This window comes from Cylas formicarius, unplaced genomic scaffold (genome assembly GCF_029955315.1).
Source record: "Cylas formicarius isolate icCylForm1 unplaced genomic scaffold, icCylForm1.1 PGA_scaffold_6__28_contigs__length_40554024, whole genome shotgun sequence".
NCBI classification, from domain to species: domain Eukaryota; kingdom Metazoa; phylum Arthropoda; class Insecta; order Coleoptera; family Brentidae; genus Cylas; species Cylas formicarius.
The window spans coordinates 12,602,348-12,625,834 of record NW_026844347.1 but is presented as its reverse complement, the minus strand read 5'-3'; the positions used below and the strand labels follow the sequence as shown (position 1 = coordinate 12,625,834).

Genomic DNA, 23,487 nt, shown 5'->3' with positions numbered 1-23,487 from the left:
CCATGACTAACTTGGACAGCTCCCATTTGATTGGTGACAAATTTACCCAAGAGTTCTTGAATTAGGACTTGAGCATGGTACTGAAAAGCAAGTTTTGAATTTTTATGCCAAAATTTCCAATTCGGATAAGAATATATTCGGCGACGATATAACAAAATCGCAATGTTGCAGAATTAAAATATTTGAATCTGCACTTGATAATAATAAATATGATCCTTTTTCAGACATACTTGTTCCTGATTTTAACAAATGGTGATATGATAACAATAAATATCGGCACATAATTCCCACCCCCTTTAAACATCCGCAAAACACTAATCGGTCTGAAGATGTAGCTAGTCCACTTTTCAATTATTAAATAAAAATGGCGTTTCTTATAGCAGTCTCCACTTTTAAAGCAAAGCCAGATTCAAGGTATTTATAAGTTTCCAAATTCTTGAAAGCCTTCAGCTGCTTCTTAGTGCAAAATTTATGGGAAAACGCTATAACTTATAATATTCATATCGAGGATTGGTGGAACTCCATTAATTGAGTAGTGTAAAGTATCCATTTCTAAAATAAATGGATTTTAGCCATGCACTAATTGTATTTCTAACAACAAAAAAAAACATTTCATAAGATAAACCACACCAACTATGAAATTAATTGCCCTGGACGGGCATATTTGAACAAGTTACTTTTTATAAAACTTCTGGATTCCTCCTGCGTCTGTTGTTGTTGAGTCGAACTACCTAACGTTTCGACAATCATCCTGATGGCCTCTTGCTTGGTGACTGAGACATTTCCGGGAGATTACCGCACGGGTTTGGGAGCAATTGGATGTTTTAGGAGAATTTACGCCACGCTTTGAATTTTGACATTTGTCAATTCTGACGGTCATGTCAGTGAATGTATTCGTGTTGTTTTGCAAAAATGTACCCAAAAACTAACGGTCGTAGAAAAAATATAGTATGCAAGACATTGCATACACAAATGCCGTTTACCACACTCGTTGCAAAATATACTATTATATATAATTCTTTAATTTAAAAATTGCTACTACTCGGTGTTCAGAAGGTAGCTTAGATGAAGCCGAAAATTTCATGCGGGCTCTAATATTTTGAATCCTAGTGGAGATTTTTCGTATAACTGGATACGTGGCTTGATCACTATAGTGATAAAAAAACGGTCGTAGAAAAAGTATAGCATGGAACACGTTTAGTAAATTTTACTGTTACATATTTCCCGCATAATATACTATTCTTCACTGTTGTGCGGTATCGAAGGACCAGTAAAATTTTTGAGAATTTCACGTTTTTATGGATTTATTATGAAAAACAATAAATGAGTGCAATCGCAGCTCTATGTATCGCTGTTGTAATTGCACTAGCGGGAGCTTAGCGGCCAGTTATCCTGTTCGTTTTCGTTCGGGCAAGTTCGGTTGACACAGTTGTCGGTCTGGGCGCTTGGCACGTGATTTTAAATATGAATTTAGTAATATTTGCACTAACATTCACTCTAAAAGAGTAACTGTAACTATCAGTATTGAAATTAAATTTTGGAAACACTGGGTTTTTAAAATCCAGATGGAAATTACGCCCCCTAGGTATTCAATTTCCTGGACTACCCATTTTCCTAATGCTGTACCTCGTTGTCCAAGAACAAGTCCCTGGACGCATTCATTGTTCCTATTTGAGTTCTTTTTTTTAATTGGTACATCTGTTGTTGACATTCTCTCTAAATCTTAGCTTCATAGCTCTACATTTCCAAAAGAATGTATCTCCGTATTGACGAATTTTTACAATTTTTAAAATGGATTTAAATTGACAACAAAGAACTGGTATTACATTTGACGTTACAAGAGGATTTAATGGTGCGTGAATGCTGGAAAAGGGTTTCGGCAACGATTCTCTAAAGAAAAAGGCCGTTTACCAGTGGCACGAGGGGTCGAAAAGTGGTCGTGAGTCAATCGAAGATGAAGAAGGGCATGACAAACCATCGACATCCGAAACCGACGAGAATATTGATAAAATAACAGAAATGTTATACAATAATGCCAAATAAACCATCAGGGCGATAGCGGAGGACATAAACATTGCCCAATGATCCGTCCTAAACATTTTGGTTAATTATTAGAATTTTCATCTTGTTGCTGCAAAGTTGGTGCCAAAAAGCATCAATTTCATTCATAAAGGAGACCGTGTTGACGTTGACGAGGCTAAATCCAATCCCATATTCATCACCACATGCTTGAGACGAGATATTAGGCAAGGGAATGGCGTTCGTCAAATGAGCCAAGACCAAAAAAAACTCGTCGTTTTCAGTCAAAAAGGAAGGCAATGCTTGCGGTATTGCATCATGAATTATTGCCAGATGGGCAAATTATGAGCAGAAAACTCGTGGATTATTCTATATTTTTTCACAAAAAATGCAAGAAATAACATTCAACAGCCAGCCAGTTTAACTGATTTGGCTGCCTCTGACTTCTTTTTGTTCAATCGAGTCAAAAGACCACTGCGGGGAAAGCGCTTCAACAGCCGAGAGGAGGTAATTTACAAATCGCTGGAAGCGCTGATGGACATATCGAAAACCGAATATAACAAATATTTCGAGGAGTGGATCAATTATAAATGTGTTGCAGCCGATGAGGATTACCTTTAAGGTGACAATTTAGATCAATAAATTTGTTTTTTTAGATTTCTGAATTAATTAGGTATAAGGGACTGCTTTGATAATGCAATGAAGAAAAAATTCTATAAATAATTTAATGATGTGCTCTATCTCTGCAAGAAGAGTGGTGGCATTGTTCGAACATTTTCGGGAATAAATATGGATAACTCAAAAAAGATTTAATACTTTTTAAAAAACTAGCTATGAATGGTGCTAGAGTCAGGCGATTGCGGTATATTTACCTTGCCACCAGAAGACGTTTTTTGACATAATCGCTAATAAAATAATTTCAAAACTTTTCTTGTCCGATTTACTTTTCCAAATTACTAAAACCATCCGTTTGTCAAATGCTGTACTTCTAAATTCTAAAGAAAATTCAGCACTTCCACATCTCTCACCTCTGACTGTAATGCCATCTCTGAAAGCTCTTATGTACTCTAAACTTAAATTTTCCCTTAAAGCATTTCCAGCTCATCAGGATGGTCTAATTAGCAGTTAGAGATCACCTACGAGACACTACTGACCCTCGGTGTCCTTGAAAACAACCCCCCGCCCCAAATCCCATTGGTGACACCTTCAAAACATCTAGTTGCTCTTATGCCACGTTAATCAAGCCTTTCCCCTGTACGTCTGTAAACTGGAAATTGTCGATCAGTGAATACCTTGACCCATCTATGAAAGGAAATCAGCCCAGTCGTTAATATACCAATAACATATTCTCTTGCGATCCTTAAAATGGAGCCGTAACAGGCGTGGCTCTTATTCCAAATTTCCTTAATCTAACCAAATGGACAGATATCTGAACGTTACGGTCTCTGGAGAGAGCAGTTTTCAGCTGTAACATGACTTGTACTGCAATATCCCTTCATGTGCCGCTGAGTTCACTCGACTCGTGGATACGTTGGTTGGTACCGGAAGGAAACTTCGCGCTGGTATATGGGCAACTATGTACAACGGTTAGGGGGGTCGGCCTGGCACAAGTACACTATTAATCAGGCACAACCATCTTGCTGGGCTATTGAGAAGCAACTTCGTGTACTCTGACCCAGTTCTACAGCTATATTTATTTATTTATTTTTTATAAATATGTTTCCGTTCCGTTTCCGTAATAGTACACCCACTATGGTACGCAAAGTCAGCAAGCGTGAATAGTGGTCATCTACAAGGTTGGTGGACTCGGAATTTCCTGGAACTGGTCTTATGTTGTAACTTTTAATTTATGTAAATCTTCTTAACAGTCTAGATCTTATTCAAATAGTATAGGTTCGCGCAGGACCAGTTCTCATCGGAGGTGCCTTTTGTGGTCTTAAGCAATGATGAACGCCTACAATGTCATTCATTTGAGATAAAGAAAGAACACTTTAGTGCATGACACCGCCTGAATTTTATAAGTAACAGGACATTCGAACATTGGAACAGTTTTCCGAAAGTTGTTGTGTGCGCCGAACTGTATTTAAACGTTGCATGGACATCATTTTTACTTAACGGATTAAATTAATACTGTATGATATTCTCCTGACACTGTCTCTGCATAATATTCTTTGTGATAATAATAGTTATATAAAATTATAATAATAATAATAATAATAATAATAATAATAATAATAATAATAATAATAATAATAATAATAATGATTTTGGTGTGCTCATTTCTAATTACTTAAATGTTAAAAACAGAAATTATCTTTTATTCGCTGTTTAATGTTTTCTTTTTCTAAAGAAAAAAGCGGCATATTTTCAGAATTTAAGGCGAATCTTAACATTTAAAGGAGTAGACGTACCATAAATAATGTTCCGCTAAAACTGTTTTCAAGTTTTTAAATTTATGGGATGTGTAAAATGATTTCAATGTTGAAAGTTCTACTAATCTACTAATGAACGCAAACGCAGTTGCCTAAGTAAAAAGGAAGGGAATTATCTACTGACCAATTGCGCTTTATTCAGCAAAAGCTTCGCTAGATACATCTAATCGACGATTTTTCGGCGTGTAGTTTTTTTTTTCAAGTTGTTGGAGAGTTACGGTCGAAATATGTCAGTATTTATAAATGATACGGCACTAAAGTGGAAATAGCACCTGCTTCCATGTTTATAACTTTTAAAATTGAGTTCATTTTTCATACCCTCCGGTTTATTTCATTCTGCGTAAGCTGCCGTATATTTTATTGAACAACGTTATAAAAAAGTCGAACAAGTGTTATTTTTCCTCTATTGTATCGCATTCGAGCAATATGTTGTTGGAGTTTAACAATTTACTCGTATAATATTTTTTTTATACAAATGTAATGTGGTAGATTATCATTTCAAAGCGATACAAAAAGACAGAAAAAGGTTATAAAAAAACAATATTCAAAACCAAATTAAACTTACGTCTATAATATATGTAAATGAAGTGATCTTATTATTATGTTCATTTCAAATGATTTTTGTGTTAAATGACAGTTTTGTTTGGTAACGACATGTCTGTACTAGTTCTGAATTTCTGAAAAAAAGTTAGATAACATGTTTTTTCCTATTTCAAGCACCCTGTAGGGTTTATTGCAAGATATCTAATTTTATTCAATTTTCCTATTTCTGTTTGTCTGACTAAGTTATTTCTCAAACGGAATTTTGTTTTTGATGGACCAATGTTCAGAAGTTTTTGGTCAAGTGGTAAATCTGATTTTAACATTATATTTCTTAAGTACATTTGATATAAGGTTAGTATGTTTTGAATGTAGGAAAGGACTGGGTTCTCGATTATCACCGATCATCGAAAACATATGTATGGAAGCTTTTGCGAAAAAAGCCCTAGACACTTTCCATCTAAAACCAAAACTAATGCGACTTTACGTTGTTTTTGTTTGGAATTCCTCCGACATTTTCTTAGCTATTTGAACTCTATACACATGAACATAAGTTCTAAATTTAAAACTAGTAATAATCTCTCAGCTCTGACATTGGCATATTCAGTTTATTAAAATCCCACGCACACAAACCGATACCTTATTGCATTCATTGCCAAATCACCATCCGGCACAAAAGTGGTCAGTTATTATCTCTCTTGTTTCCAAGGCCTTAAATCTATATCAAGCCGAGTCACTGGATCTAGAACTAAACCACCCAACAATTGTTCTCTTAAAAAATCTACATTATAGATATTACGAGTTTCATTGCAAAAAAATATCTCTCCACAACCTTCCAAAGAAAATCAACTCCACTTTGTGGTTTTTCTTTATATTCTGACTACATTTAAAAAAAATACGATGTTCAACCGAAATTGTCTAAAAGTCTCCTTTTCTTTGAAGCTTTCTTCTCAAAAGCTTCCATAAATATATTCGGGATGACTGGTGATAATGGGGAACCCCTAGGTGTTCCTGATTTATGGTCATGAATTTAACCGTTACAAGAAAATGTTCCAGAAAAGCATTTCTGACATTCTCGAATTTTAATATATCTAACATAATGTTGAGAGTTTTAGGAATCGGAACTTAAAGAGGGTCTCTATGCAGAAATTAACCAGAATAACAGCCTAGAATCTTTCTCGCAGTAAAGCAAAACTAGATTTACAGAAAAAATGTTAAGCTGATGAGGTTTTGATATGATGGGGTTTTTCAAGAAAATTAGGAATGAAGATGTTGATATCGTGGATCCATTAAAGGCAGAATTCCGATATATCAGAGATTAACAGCAGTCCATTACATGTCCAAAATATGAAAGATTCTTAAGATAATGACCCATATACTCATCATCAGAACACAATCATGAAACCGTACATCAAATCTTTTTGAACTCAGGACCTTTCAAACTTTAGTTTCACGCAATCATTAATACCAACGAAATCAGTAGGATTACTAACATCTGGCCCTTTTAACCCATGTGCTGGAGGTCGCAGTTTTCTTTTTCTGATCACTGTTAGCTGTATGAAAGTTGTTACACCATTTAAATGATTCGATAAAGTTAGGTATCAAGCAAGACCCCTAAATATTCCAATTCATTTATCTTATTTAGAAGCAATAAATTTATGAAATAATCAAAATTAATTTTTGAATATTTCCTCAGAGACTTTTTCATATTATCCAAAGCATTTAGTGTCACACAACGATAACTTCAATTTGTATCAGACTGGGGAGCTACACAATTTGTATCAGACTGGGGAGCTACACAATCTATATAAGATCTGGACTTATCAGCTTTCATCGGGAAGAGTAACTAAACAACCCCATCCATGTATAGTACACATACCAATTTTAAATCGTAGCCTTTCAGAACTTACTCCTTGATTGGGGAGGTGCTGTATTTAAGTCTTCTGATTAATTATGACTTCCATCTCCTCGGTTTCGCTCTCTTCCCTAGAAAAGTTCAATACTTTAAGAAAAGTGCAGTACCTCTTTCAGTAGAATATATTTACCTTTTTCCATTCATATATTATTTGGAAATTTGGCAGCTATTGTTATAGGAATTTAAATATCTAGTTTAATCCAAAATAATTATGCTTTCATCATGGAAGCTTTTGAATTACGACATTATTTATCTAGTTGATTGTCAGCCCATTTCACCCATTACGTTAGGATCAGCAAATAAGCAATTTTGAGTGATATCTCTATAACTAGATATTTCTGAAATGTGAATGAAAATATATTTTTCTTTGATTAAAAAGTTATCGACTATTTTCTAAATTGCAAATTTTTGGAAATACCCCCGTAGCTTACACCACCCATCAACTTGTCTCCGACAGAATTTATTTGCTTTTCATTATCCACTTTGGAGTGTTGCGATCAGAAGCAATTAAAATTGTCATAATGATAACCAAAGAGTCCCATGTATTCGCTATTCAACTGCTGTTTAGGAGACATCAAAGGAGTCAGTAGGACGTTATTTCACGCAAAGTAAAGTAACACATTAAACATATTAAAATGAGACAGAGAGTCCCACACAAATCCTTCAGCTTAAAATAAATATTTATTTGCCTGTGGAATACGTCAATGGGCTCTTTATTATTTTTTCAATTGTTGATTCTAACTTGGGTGCTTTCCGGAATTTGCATAAATGTCATTATTCTTCGCATCCACTTAGCCGACATTAAAACCTACTTAAAATAACAAAAAATCTTTTCTTAACGCTTAGTTAAAAAGTTTATCGAGCTAATCCACTTATAACTTTTAGAGTTAAGCCGTATCTAACTTTCGGTTGTGAAAATCGAACGTCGAATTTATTTATAAGAAAAGAACTTAATACTTAAAACGGAATTGTTTAAGAAACAGTAGCGTATCGCATTTTTATAGAGTTTTTTGAAAATAAAAAATTGCTTCAACCGTATTATTTAAATAATGCTTCAACAAATTACCTAACAGCGGTTTTTGGGCTTTTACTAAATTATGTTTAACAATCTGTACTTGATCAGTTTGTTGAATATAGAATCAAATAGTGAACGACTAAAATATGGAACAAAATTATTTCGTTTCGATTTCAATAAAAATGCCCATTTTTTCAGTAAGCAGAAAATGGAAATGCTTGGTTAAAAAGTATATGTCGATTCGAAATTATTTTTTTTATTTGAAAAACTGTTTTTTAAAATCGATTTCAGTATTTTGTTTCAATTTTTATTGCGGCTTGTACCAGTATAGTGCCTAAATTGGAGAACTTAAAAGGAAGTTTGTAATTTGGTAAATGCAAAATATTCAGAAAGACCCATTACAAGATACACATTGAGTAAAAAATTATGTAGCTCAAGTTGTGAAAAACAGTAAAATTACATTATTTGCTAAAGATACAATCATGTGTGTCGTTGGTGAGAATATCGAACAAATGCAGCAAGATATCAATGATTAGCTGAGTGTTTGTATGGCTGTGTAATAATAATCTTAGCATTAATATCAGGAAGTCAAAATTCTGCTCGTATGACAGAAAACATAGATTAAGCGATTTGAATCTAGAAAGTTTTAATATTAATATAAATGGCGTGAATTTGCAGTATTAGAAACATAAAATATATTGAAGTTCCACAATTAAACTTTGATGCTGACTGTAATTATATAATGAGAGACTTTTCACAAAAGGTGGGTTTTATATCTAGAGCAGGCAAACATTTACCAACTTACACAAAATTGTTACTAACCCACATTTGCAGAATTGTTCAACTTTATTGTTTAGTATACCTAACTATAGACTAACAAAATTTCAGAGAATACATAAGCTCAATTCTGAAATATAATAGATATACTTGCGATGACTACGTTAAATGTGTTACAAATATTAGCTGTAAATTAAAAAACACTCATTGATGCCTTTATATTTATATTTAAGACAAAAAATTAACTAATGCCGCCACATATTAGTAATGCTTATGATTATAATACTAGAAACCGTACTGATTTCATTCTAGTCAATACTATTTTAATTAAAGCTTTGGTAGAGTTATATCAACTGCCAAAAAATATTAATGAGTATGATAATGTAAATGCTTTTAAACGATGAATAAAAAACTATGTATGAAATTTTATTCTGATTTTTTTTATAATTGTTTTGTTGTTACATAGTTTTTGAAGGTACTTTATATTTAATACTTATTATGTACCTACCGTATTGTATTATTTGAATTTTATTGCTGGGTGGTACATTTACAACGTAAATAGGATTGTTTTTTGCTATACCTTTTATGCTAAATAAAGTGTATATTTATTTATTTATTTATTAAATTTCTTTGACATGCTTTCGCTTTCACTAGTGACAGTGATGTAGTTGTGACAATTTAAAAACTTTACTGGTACTAGCTAATCTTTGTTTCTTATTCATTCGCTCACAAGTAGGGTAGAGGTATTTGATGCAGAACTCAGGTTGTAAAGAATAAAGTTCTGTTTGAAAAAGAAACTTTATATCGTCATCTACTTTTTTATACTTCCTGTATATTTTCTGTTTACTACCAAAACTGCGCAAATGCTATATTATGATGGACGTTTTTGAGTATTATCCTTGAAATCCAATGATTCATTTTAAAATGAATTTGTTCTATATTTTAGCCGTTTCTCTTTATACTAGTACACCGAGTTAGTAAAAATTACGGTACCCTTAAATATCTACATAACAATAAATATATTATTATTATTATTATTATTATTATTATTATCTTCAAAACATCAAAACTGGAAAGATAAAATTCAGTACTTTAGGTCACCCGTCATAATTTGGTTATGTTGATTGGAATTCCTTATTTATTTCTGTTTCAATGAATTTAGAAGTGCATCACTGAATGGTAATCAGAATAATAAATATCATCAAGAAATCTCACAATATTGCTATATTGAATTTTGTCTTTCCAGCTTTGACAGTTTTGGCACTTTTGGTACTGTTTACGGAAAAAGTGGTGTTGCCTAAGCTCTGTAATTAATAAAAACAAAAGTATGACGTGTAAGCAGTAAATCCGACAACATTGCTTTTCGCATTCATTTTCCCAGGTATTGATTATGTTGGTTAAAATTTTGGCAATTTTCGAATTATCTAAGTTGAAGCCCTCAACTAGAATAGATGTCATACCGCACCCCATGTAAAACCTTGGCTGAGAATCGGGAAACAGATCGTCAAAAAACAATAAGTTTACTAACTTGGGCAGTTTAAATTTCCTCAAACAACTTGGAAACTACTGACAGCAAGCTGATGGCTCTCAACTCAGATATTTGGCTTATATTAGCTCTGTGTCGAAGGGACAAAACTATGTCGATTTTAGACTGTTACTGTTCGGGAAAAGCAGAACTAAGTATACAACAATTAAAACTGATGTGAATCAATACCTAAGCCGAAGACGAATGAAAAAAATACGAACTAATTCATCCGGCGGAGGACGCTATACGTGTCAGTCTGAGACCTCGTTGTATCTAAAGTTAATGCTCCTACTTACGCGAAGCCTTAAATTTAAAGAAACAACGGACGAAATCTCGAAAAAGAAATGCAAGGGAAACAGGTTGCTACTTTACGCAGACAAAAGCTCTTTATCCGAGGAGAAATGTAAAAACCTTGTAAGGGGCGAATGGTTTGGAGCAATCTCGTTTTAAGATTTTAGAATTTTATGGTGTTTAAATTTTCCATAATGTCCTGATTTCGAATACCAGATTACTCAAGAGAACTAACACATAATCATTATATTTTTTCGCTTTGCAATGATGACGTATAAGAGCTTGAACGTTCTGAGAGCGAGAAAATGTTTTTAAGAAACCTTTATTTTTCAATAAGACGTAATTAAATTTTATTCAAAATGGATTACAATGAACAATTACAATAAGTTTCAAAAGAATTTATAAAGAATCTAATTCATTAATTAATAAGTAGCGTCTTTTATCTTAGTTTCTTCCTTTCTCGGCTAGTTCTGCTGTATAACTACACTGAAATGTTTATCTTCTCCTCTACCGACTCATAATGTCAATGCCATTTGGTAATTACTTTATTTCACTATAGCAAGTTTTACTAAATCTAACTACAAACTATGTCAGAAGAAAAAAGGGTGATATAATGAGAAATTAGGGCCAGTATTTGTTTTATAATATTTAATTATTTTTCAAACTTATCTGTGGAAAGTTGTAGAGAATTAAAGAATAAAAGGCAGCGATTTTGTGTGTGTAAGGGTGATTTCAGATATTATGTATTGCTGTGTGTATATGTGAATGTTATATGGTAAACAGAAAAATATAATTTGCTCTATAATTTCGGTAATGTTAAATCCAAAAACTTTAATAACTTATCTAGTCCCGTCTCTCCGGTAAATTTTCTATGGGTATGTATGGAGTTAAAATGATTCATAAACAATGTATCATTAACCACCAAACGAAACTTTTATTCAGAGGATGTTCACGTATTATATTTTCTAAATTATCCATGAAACAAATAGTGAATGAAGTGCGTTTTCCATAAATAAACCTTCCTTAGCAATGTCAAATCGACCATTAAACTCAAAATAATTTGGTCTAAAAAAACTATTAAACTATCTAACAAATCTGGTTTTATCATATGGTAAACTAGTCTCTGAGTGAGAATATTGTTTATTATGCTCAATCGTATGATTTGGGACGTCAAAAAAAAACTAGAATTGCACTAGGAGGAATTTTAATGTCTCTCACCTTGGACCACTTGCAACGAATTTTGATAATATATCTAGGTTTTAAAACAAAAAATTAATCTTGTTGATAGTTTAATTAACAGTGATGTTACAAAAAAAATTATAGGCCCAATGGGCATATCCTGTTTGCGAAATTTAATTAAAAAAATGATTTTGACGTTCCATAATTATTGGTTGATATTTTTCTTTATCAAAAGTAGTTACAGTTTTGATTTTTTTTTATATAACTCGATTGGATCATATTGTATAAGTCTGGTTTAAGGAAATGTTTGATTTCTGAATTTTTTCTAGAGAAGCAGTTATGACTGACTTTGCTTTGTCTGCTCTTGTAAATACTACAGCCTTATTTATAACACCACATCGTTCACCGTGCTTATTATCAATTAAGACCAAGAGAAAACTTTGCCCAGCGCCCCATGCTAACCCCGTACGTTTATCTCGTTTAAAACTCAAAGCTATCGAAAGTAGCTTACAAGCGTGGCTAATGAAGCTGACGTTTTAAAGTGACACGTATGTTGAAGTAAAGAAACAGAAAAAGTTATTTTGGGAAAAAGTTATTTAATTATTAATAATATTTGTCTTTTTTTTAAATTTTAGAGGTATTAAGAAAACTCAAATACTTGTTTCAGCATGCTAACTAAAGACAGAATTAGATTTGCTTCTTTGTCTAACTAACTAAAAAAATAAAGCTGAAAATGGATTGTAGTTTCAGTATTTCTTTTTAAGTTTAAGATATTTCGGCGATCATTTTTTTATTTATTTTGTTACTTAATGTGTGCCGATGAGATGTTGTATTATGAAAAAAAGTTGAACTATTGGAAATTTTGAATCTGCTCTAGACAAACCAAACCTATGTAAATAGAAAACAATAAAAGATGATAGATTAGATCGGTCTATAATTAAAAGTGAATTTGGTCCAAACTATTTCAGGTAGGGAACATTGTGTTAATTATGGACATATGGACAATCTCAAAAGTGCTAAAACTATCAAAGCTGTTGTCGATATTATAACATTTTTGAAGGTTATATAGATAATTAAAATCTTATCAAAAATTACCTACTTTTAATATTACAAAGACTTGAGAAGTACAATGTAATGTTTGTAAACTAAAAACTGATTCAATACTAACGTTTCTCAACAACGAATTTGGAATATAAGAAATTATAGCCCGATAGGATGAAAACAAAATACGTTGATTAAAAGTGAAAACACAATTCTTAACCCGCAAGACTAAATGGTGATAGAAAAACGAAAGGTTAAGTGGAAATTTTGAAATCAATGTCGTATAATTAAAAAAAATCCCATAGGATTTTCTGTTTTCACAGAAAATGAATCATCTAAGTCTTCAATTTTCGGCTTTTTGTTCATGGTCGGTTATATTAAACTACCACGTTAGTCACATCGGCGTAACACTTTGTATACTCCCAAAACTGTAATTTATCGTTAATTCACTTATAAAACTTATTGACCAAAACCTTTGGTCTCTTGTTCGGCCACAACACATTTCATCCTCAGCCTGTACGTGCTTGTTGTCGTTTAACACCAAGAGAATAATTTATCACAGCATCACATGCTGACCCCCACATCTGACACCAACGTTATTATATCGTTTGCTTAAGTTTCTTTATTTCTCAACGTTAGGTTTGACAAACCTAATTTTTTTTTTGTTTCTTTTTGTTTTTAATATCTCTATTTAAAAAGTTTATAGTTGTCGAGTTTTTTGTTAGTATATATTTTATTTGCATTTTAAATAAGCTACAGTTTTTTGGTTAATCTATGAACTTTAATTAATTATTTTTGTTATTAGGTATTTTCAATCAAGCCCGATAATTAACTCTTTAAATATGATTCCTGAAGTTTTATTAAATCTGTTAGTGTGTAGTATAAAGTCGATTTTTCTCAAAATCTCAACCTATTAATGAAAACCCTGTATTGTTAGCAGTTGTTTCATTCGTATATATCGACTATTATATATTTAAAAGAAATAGTATCGTGTATCTGCTATTTAAAAAATACCTAATTTGGGTAGCTTTATATTCAATAACAATTTATACGGGTGTTATATTAACCCTTGAATATCTCAAAAAGTAGGTAAAATTTAAATATAAGGTAAATTACGAACTTTGTTTTTTGTAATAGAATTAATATCTGAATAAAAATATATGCAACATATGCAAAATACGAATAGGAATTTCTCATTTTCTTATTTTAAGCAATGATTCCAAAAATGTCGATATATACTGAGTGTTCCATTTAAAATAACAAAGTTAATGTCGGAGGAGACACTTTTGGTACACCCTGTATCACAAATTAAAATATTTTAATATCCAGGAGAGTCCAAGAAACTTTTGTACGAAACTTTTTTTCATTTATCCTATGGGTTTCCAGATCGTATAGTGGGTCGTTTTATTTGGCACACGGTGTACATCATATCGAATCGTTGTGGTTTACGTTATCTAAATTTTAAGGTATTTTCGATAATTCAATTTTATCTAAACGTTACCTGCTTTTAATTTTGATCTAAAATAAAAACTGAGTAGATACTAAAGTTTTTTACAACATTCCAAGAATTCTAAATATAAGAAACCATACCTCTATAGGATTGGAACAAAATACGCTATTTAGAAGTGGAAAGACAATGCTTCACCCGCAAAAATAAAATTAATAATGGTGACAGAAAAACGAAAGGTTGAAGACAAAATTTGAAACAATCGTTAAAAAAATACCAATGAAATTTTGCATTTGCGCAGAAAAAGAATCTCCTAAATCTTCAACTTTTAGTTTTTTGATCATGCCATGATCCCAGCAACAAGTCAAAGGTATGTCGATATGATACCTTCCATACTACCATAACTGTAGTTTATTTTTACTTTTTATGAAACATATCCACTAAAACGTCTGGTCTCTCGTCTGGCCACCACACGGTTTATACTAACTTCATTAATTCTCAGTCCGTACGCACTTGTTATCAATTAAGACCCCAGCACCCCATGCCAATCCCACACATGCCACCAACGTTATCTCGTTTACCTTTTTGGTCTTTATCTCTGTTGATGTATAAAAAAAGCACTCCAGCACCCAAGACTTTTTATTACGAATTTCAAAATGGGCATTATTCCGTGTTGAACCAAGAGTTTAAAAACTCTCACCCTCAAGCCGCGGGTACTATCCCGCAAATGTGCGTAGTCGTGGGTAACGAATATAAATTGGGTATTTTGGAGTAAAATATAGTGAAATTTTATTCCAAAAGAGTAGAGCAGGAAAATAGTTCAGATGAGAGCAGATAATCAATTTAAACGCGGGCCTCGTGGTTTTCCCATTCGTAAAAGTGCAAAAGCATAACGCAATATTTTAAGCGTCCAAAAGCTTCAATTATCTTATTTCTTTACGTAAACGGTCATAGTGTTATATATGCTATATGAAACGTGAACAAAAATTTATTATGTGCAACATTCTATAAAGTGCGGACTTTCAGAATAGCAATTTTTTTTACATCTGATGCATTATTGACGATTTAGTAGTTTTCAGGTACTAAAGAAGATGAGTCAAACTGGCCACTCCCTTTTCTATGAAAACAAATGCGATTTCTGGAGATTAATTTTCATAAAACGCTATCTTATCTGATACTGTTTCAGAGTTATATAGTGTTTTTAGAAAATATTCACTTTTAAAAAATCGTTGTGTGTTGTGTTTTTGTGAAGAAATTTTCAAAGCGACTCTCCAAAAATATAGCTTAGTTCATATTTTGCTCGGGAATTTAAAACAAGTAGGCTTAGGACGCAGTGGCCATAAAATTTGAAAGATAACAACCCCCTATAGCGACCCAACCCAATTAATCGTTTGAGGAGTAGCTATAATAAGCTGCATATGAGTTGCGCGAGAATTGGAATGGTGAAAGGTTTGTCTTCTATATTAATTTCAAATCTTCTCTGTTTTCCAAGAAAACTGAATTAAAGTTAAGTTCTTTTAAATGCGAGTTACCCTTGTTATAGGAATGCTTATAAACAATAGGGAAATAACAAAAAAACAACAATAATGCTTAAGATACTTAATAATAATCGATTTTTCCACTTAATCTAAAAATTAAATGGTAAAAAAATAGCAGCAAATATTACAATACTACAAAAATTGACCAATTTAATTTATATACTCTATGCATCTTTCTTGTTCGTTAATACAAATGTTATATAGTACAAGACACCCCTTTTTTCTGTTACTGTGCAATTTTAATTTACAAAACTCTCAACAAAATTTCTGGAAAATTTTTAGATTTGTAATTGAAACTTTTATCAAAAAGAACTTTAACCCCCTGATTTATAAAAGCTGTTCACGAAAATTAAAAATTGCACAAAAGTCCCAATATATTACAGTCAATCTCTCATTAACAAGTTAATAGATCTTCAGCTTTATTTTCCTACTAAAAATTTTTTCACAAAAAAAAATGTTTAAATTATATTATATTGTATTATCTAAGAATGTTGACCTAATCCCGACAATAATTTTTAGATATTTTTTTTATGATCCCTGGTTTATGGGTAAAAGCGATATAGAACTCGCTGATGCTATTAAACTTGCTAATATCTGATGAGCAAATTTCACTTGGGTCGTTTATTTTTAACTAAAGGTGTCCGTATCCGAAATGTTTGGTCGTCAAATTTCTCAAAGTTTATGTTCATATTTTTCCTATAAGATGCCTAAAGCTTTTTCGGATTGTAATATTAACATCGGAACTTTGCAATGGGACACACTTCAACGATATTTCACTCAAACATATCATTCGAAAGCTGATACGGCAAAATTAAAACTAAACTTCTTTTGACAGTTGGTAAAATGAATTTTTGTTGTACAAAATATTTCCTAAAATTTAATGTAATTAATTGTTTTTACTTTGGTCTCTTAAAATCAAATTTATGCGACTATTTATTTTTTTTTTCTGTTTTATTTTCTCTTCAATTGTGTTATGTTGTATGTAGAATTGGCCTATAACTTTCTCTTTTGGTTTACCACCCTAGGTGACTCCTGCCATTTTCTTTAACACCTGGTTGTGCTAAATGGCAATTACGTATGTTGGTAATCGTAAAACAAACCAATAAATTATATCATACATCTATGGTCCGAGGAACGAATGTAGACTAGGGTCTAGTTAAGAAGAAGGTTATGTCAGAATAAGAGACGTGTGGTTACTTCGTACTTTTGGATTCATCTTTTTTCATGTTGCGTTTTGTAGTGTCAATATATATTGTTGAGTTTCGGATTTGTTTGAATATCCCGAATTGACCATTTCCTACAACAACGTACATACATACACATATTAACACTGATATTAAACATGCTTGCGGGCAAAAACGAGCAAGTCTTTCTGTGCAAAATTACGACACAAAAGAGAGCAGTATCATTAAAATGATTTAACGATATTTTAAAGCGCTAGAAACTGGGACCGTTTAAAATATCACAAAAACAATGCAAGAGTTTTGCCACAAAGGTTTACTCAACGATTCACTTTTTAACAAGGTTCATGCAGCAATAAAATGTCTTTGAAAATACTGCAAAAATCTGAGTCTGACACATTACCTCAATTTCTGCCTAAACTATACAAAATTGGAATAGGAATTTTTAAAGGAAGTTTTTTTTATTTTAACCAAGGATTCCAAAAATGTCGAACTATGTAAGGTTCCATTTAAAATAACAAAGTTGATGTCGTGGGGACATTTTTGGGACACCCTGTACCAACAGGACAGTCCAACAAAGTTTTGAACGAAACTACTTTTCGTATATCCTATGGGTTTTCAGGTCATTTAGTGGATCTTTTTTTTTTGCACACGTTTTTTTTTTTGGCACACTTTAGTGCTATTTCTAAACAATTCTTTTGTTTTATTTAATAACTGTTTTATATTTCTCGTTAATATTATGTTTTTTTTTCAGATACTGGGCAGTAACAAATGTCGAATACATTCACCATCGTACATCCAAACGAATAGGCATTATGATTTTCTTCATTTGGACTGTATCATTTCTGGTGTGCATTGCGCCATTGCTTGGTTGGAAAGACCCGCAATGGGAGGACAGAATACGGGATAGGAAATGCCTAGTGAGTCAAGATCTGTATTACCAAATTTTCGCCACAGCCTCGTCATTCTACCTACCGCTACTCGTCATACTGATCCTGTACTGGAGGATATTTCAAACCGCCCGGAAACGCATTCGTAGAAGACAAACTACCAATACGGGCCAACAACCCGAGAAGAACCCCGCAGCTGGAGGTATTGCAGGAGGGTTGGCTGCAGCAAGTGGCACAGGTAATTATGCTGCTGGGTGTCTCATTTATAGTTAAAGAGAGATTTAAAATGATGATGAAATATTGAAGCAACGGAGTTTCCCCATCTAAAATGCGGAGCTTTCTAGGAGACTTAGGGGACTCAGAATCGAAAGAAGACTAAACAGGACACTGCCATCTAAGAAGGTACGTCCACATCATGGACGACAACAACACATGCAGGTTGTGTTTAGAAGAGAAGGAAACTCCAATTCATCTCCTAACCATCTGTACACTGCTAGAGTGCAGCCGATTGAGAGTACTAGAAGCTCAATTAATTGAGCCCGTGGAACTATCCAAACTCCCCATGAAAGAGGTACTTGCCTTCGTCGAAAGTACTCTTCTAAGGCGGGGTGTGAAGACCATAAATCCATCCATAATGGATCAAAAGGCCTAAATGCAACGCCCTGGATATAAAGGACAGGGGACACACCGCAGATAGAATAGAAGAGTGTGGAGTCTTATGGAGTGCACTTTTGACAGCTGCAGCATGGCTGGTGTCGGGCAACAATCAGCTTTTAGAACTGTCGCCAGAATTTATGCCGTCGTTACATTATGTTCATCCACGTTGTCTTAGAGATTATCAGCGAACCACATTTTCTTTTCAAATTTTTCTGGTGCCAAATATCGCTTTGTTTCGTTTCATACCACCTTCATAAGATTAAGCTCACAGTGAGATGGCGGTAAAAGTAAAACCTATATCCCGGCTGTTTCTTCAATTTTATATTTGTCATATTCATTTCTGTATGCGTGGGCAACTTCCAGCGGCTCTGATTTCACGTAGCAGTCGTGGAAGAAAATATTTTTTTCGACGAACCAATCCTGAATTTTCATGAGGTCAGTGAATACCTACGTTTACAAGAATGATATGAAGCGTTATCCATAAAAATAATATTTTTGCTAGTACTTGGTAGGCGTCGAGTTATATCTTCCATTAATCCACTTAAGGCACTGAGAACAAAGTTGGCGGAATATTTTTGCAAATAAAAATCATTATGAACAATGTGACTGAGAATTTGATTGACTTTTCAGCATTTTTGTTGGAGCAGGGTTTTCGACGTTGCTTTGTTCCGCTTCTTTCTTGATGTTAAAAATGTTTTTTTTTTCATTCATTCATTTTTTCATTCATAGCTGCACTTAAACTCAACTTTTCATCATTCACTAAACGGAAAATGATATTAAAAATCACAATTTTCGAACTCGCACTAACCCTTGTTTGAATTTTTTGAATTCCACCTTAATGATAAGAAATAAAATAAACGAAAATATATAATAATAATAATATAAATATATATAAATCTACTACTACTACTACTAAGCTACTTTCGCGATTTTAAAACATGCGCTAACCAATTTCTTGAAAATTTAGATGTTTAGTTCTTGCTAAGTCCCTCTTGAAAAATAATAAAATTTCAGAACTCTTTATCCTATAACCAGATTTTTTCAAATATTATTTCTGTTGTTAAAAGTCAAATTCTGCTGTCTCTATCTGTTTATGATGCAGATTTGATACTTTGAGTCAATAATCGCTTTTCACCATTTCGATAGCAAATGCCAACATGGTTATAATAAAGGTAATCGAGTGCTTGTTATTTCTAGTCAACAATGAAAATGACTAACCAAATTGTGGTGACAGAATTATCTCCTCAAGCATATTGCCGCGTATTTGTACGACCATCACAACACGTTTTGCAAATGGTTTTCCTTAAAAAACCGTAGGTAATATTTCAAAAAAAATTTTTTTTGAAATATGGTTGAGAGGTAAATTGGGTTACGGTTTTTGAAATACTTTGATTGTATGAGTTGGTGTTCAAAATTGGGCTAACGTCAAAGTTATATTCTTTTAAATAGGGCTTTATATTGAAATCGTCTCTTCACCACAATTACTTTGATGTGAAGAATTATTTGCCATTCATACATACTAGTAAAAATTAATTATCAAATTCACTTTTTACAATTTTTATTTATCTATTATCGGTTTCATACATATACGCTCTCGAATTTCTCCTTAGCACAATTCTCAGCCCGACATACGGTTGATATTAAGGATATTGAATTTGAAGTATTAATTACGATAAGGAAGATAATTTCACTGCTTAAGAAAAACACAACTTTGATAACTGATTGTTTTAGAAAAACCTGTCGTAAAAAATAAGATTATCAAAAGATTTTGCGATTGAAGATTGAAGTCATTCGTTCATTTCACTATCTTGTTTTTTTTCTTCAGTAACCGTTGGAAATAGTTATGGGTTGGTGATAGCAACAGCTGAATCTTGGCATTTTCAAGAAGTATAGATTATTATTTATGATTAAATAAGCCAAAACTTTCAATCACCTTGTATTATTATATTATTTCAAATCGCTACGCCTAACGCCTTAAAAGTATAGTCTGTCACATAATAAATGGTCATGGCTGTAATATTGCTATTAATGTTTCTAGACTTTTTTGCCCCAATAAATCAAACCGGTGCCGAATAGCAATAAGAAAGAAGTAATAGAGAACTATTCGTCAAAATAGTTTGAATCTGTACTATCACTATCATTTAGCGATATAATGAATTGTTTTACGTTATCCCAATTTTTTCTTTTAATTGTTTTCCACTTTAAGCACATGGTGAACACATACTCTCCAATTGTTCTGTGATAAAAATTCACACCGAGCACCAATCACACCCATTACATGGTAATTGGTAGATGTTATTCTAATTGGTATATTATTTGTTTATGACTTCTAAGAACTAAATATTTCATACGATAAGTTCCATATAAAAATTATGCTGACTGACACCTGCAATAACTCTTTTTTGCTGTCGAGTACTGTGATTGGCATTATCATAAATTATAACGCTAAAAGGCGGTATTTTTATAAGTAGATAATTTTTCACCCACTTTTCTAAAAGTACACTTTCCATGCCCTGATGATAGCAAAGCATTTGCCACCCAACCTTCCCTTGAGCCACATGGATATTCTATTTCCTCTAGACCTTCAAAATTCACTTCAAAGAAGAATTTTGCCATCCTTTCTTTATATCGACCCAAGTCTCGTCTAAATAATATACATTTCTTTTTTCTACGCCAAATTGATAAATTTGAATTAAATATTTTTGTCACCATTCCGCCAATCACCAATGCAGCTACGGTTTTTAATATATTTATATTTGAATTAGCAGCGGATTTAGTAGAGAAATAGATAATTTTCTTTTAGTTTCTGTTGCTATCATCCAAGTGACGGAATCTGATTACTCGCGTACACTTTCCTGCAAATCCACTACGCATCATCATCATCATCAAAACTTTCACTCTGCCTTTGTCAGGTCGTTTTTTCCTTTCCAGTGAATTATAATTATGAAATCCGTTCAAGTGTTTTTAGTGAACATGCAGACCAATTTTGCAATCAAAAATGTAAATTATTAGCGGATTTTTTATTCGCAATGTTTCACGAATGTTGTAGTAGACTTTAACTGATGTCTTTTCTAAAAAAAATTTAAAATTTAATCACGTCGGAGCAGTGTGTCCATTTGTCCGATAATGAAGACAAAAATATAAGTTTTATATAAATTTCACTTTCATATATTCCGGAAACGATTCTCTTTAAATTTTTAAGGCATCGACGCTTGTAAATTGGCTTTTCATTTGTTTATTAATCCGTTTATTGAGGGTAGAGGGCCTTCCGTTTATGACAGGCCAGGCAAGTCATGACAATTTACCGTGTTCTGGACTACAATAGAGTGTTGTAACTTTCTTCCGGTAGATTATTACAAATGCCTTGCCTAATGCGACATTGTAAATCAAAATAAACAGCAACAATTATTGCAACTAAAAACCAGCAAGCTTAAAATTGGAAAGAAATGAAAATATACTCAGGTTATTCTAGAAATATTCAAATATCATGGACTCATTTCCCCCTTGGATACTTCTTGAAAAATGAAAGTTTCGCATACGGCTCGCTTATTCGTCCTAATTTACATATTTTATGAAAAATGTTGCGCATAATTCGGATATATTTGAGTGTTTTGAGGGTGGGAAATTGTTGTATTTGGGTATGGCACATTCCTTACTACGGTCCGGTACTAATCAATGCCCCAGTTATTACTGTTAATATTAATATAATAATATAGTAATAATATAATTCACGTATATAATATACAATGGAATAAAAACAAAATAAAATATTTTGGGCATCTGTGTTTAAATCTATAGTAGAAAAAGGAGTTAACATCAGGTAGTTTATAGTGTAAGTACATTGCGTAACAATTAAGTCTTAGCTTATTGCCGAACTTAAACCCAAGGATTTTTGAATCCACTTTCAACTAGGTGAGACAATTGATCAACATCCACGAGCCTCTTATCAGCATTGCCATAGATTTATGATGTCTAGAGCATTATTTATGATTTCTCAGCTTTCCAAAATTTTATCTTCCAGAAATGAGTAATAAACTTGTCTATCATCTGCAGACATTTGGGTTTTGCAGTGCTGTACAAAATTGGGAAATGCTGACGTCTATATGCAGTTGAAAATTTGTTCCAGAATTTAGCCGGAGATAAAAGTAATTCAGTACCGGGCTACTGACGACTGAAAAATTGTCAAAATGGCAAATAGAATTTTTTCATATTTTACCTATAGAGATTAAAGCGTTAAACTTTAGATAACAATCTTTGATATTCTCGCAAGTAATACTTTAGATGGCTTTCTGGGGGTTGACTCGAATTCTTAAGTTTGAATGTGGCTGAAGTTAGATTTGGATTAGAATTCCGATTTGCAACTATAACAGTGAACCAGTTCGTTGCTTATCTTTATTAAAACAACATATTTCTATGGATATGCTGGATAAGTAAGCGCTAAAATATTGTAGGAGAACTCCCAAAAACCATGTCCAATATTGCTATATAGAAAATAATAACTTTTTCCCTCGCATTACCTCAAAAAATAAATTAATTTAAAAGATCTGTCGTTCCAAATATTCAATCAAGCCATTGAAGAGCTACTTACGAGAAATTCTCTTAAAACCATCTGGAAGATATAAAACTACCCCCAATAATTAGATACCCTAAAATACGTTTTATTTATTTCTGAATCTCAAAAAAATCTGACGTCCCAGATAGTTAGGTGTGCTTCAATCAACTTGAAACCTCCGGACACATATAAAACTACCCCTAATAATGAGATACCATAAAATACGTTTTAAAATGGTTGTCATATTTAAAATGTTAAGTTGCACTTTCATATATTTTATCATTTTTTATTGCTCCATGATCGATTGATTTGTCTTTGTGGGTAAATTTCGAGTCAAAAACCGAATCTCTACAATTTCATGTATATCAACATTTTGGAAGTTCCCTTATAATATTTCCGTGCCTACTTACCCAGTATATCCACAGGAATATATTTTTTTAATTAAGATAAGTAACGAACTGGTAGACTGTAATATTTGCAAATGTGAA

The 23,487-nt window shown here is 32.6% G+C and overlaps 1 protein-coding gene across 1 annotated transcript in view; it reads left to right on the top strand.

Moving 5' to 3' along the window:
* LOC132702795 (5-hydroxytryptamine receptor-like) overlaps positions 1 to 23,487 on the top strand; it is a 45,599-nt gene that overhangs the window by 20,243 nt on the left and 1,869 nt on the right. The window contains exon 3 of the mRNA XM_060671579.1: positions 17,655 to 18,028. Coding sequence (XP_060527562.1) covers positions 17,655 to 18,028 — 374 coding nt within the window. The remainder of the gene's footprint in view (positions 1 to 17,654; positions 18,029 to 23,487) is intronic.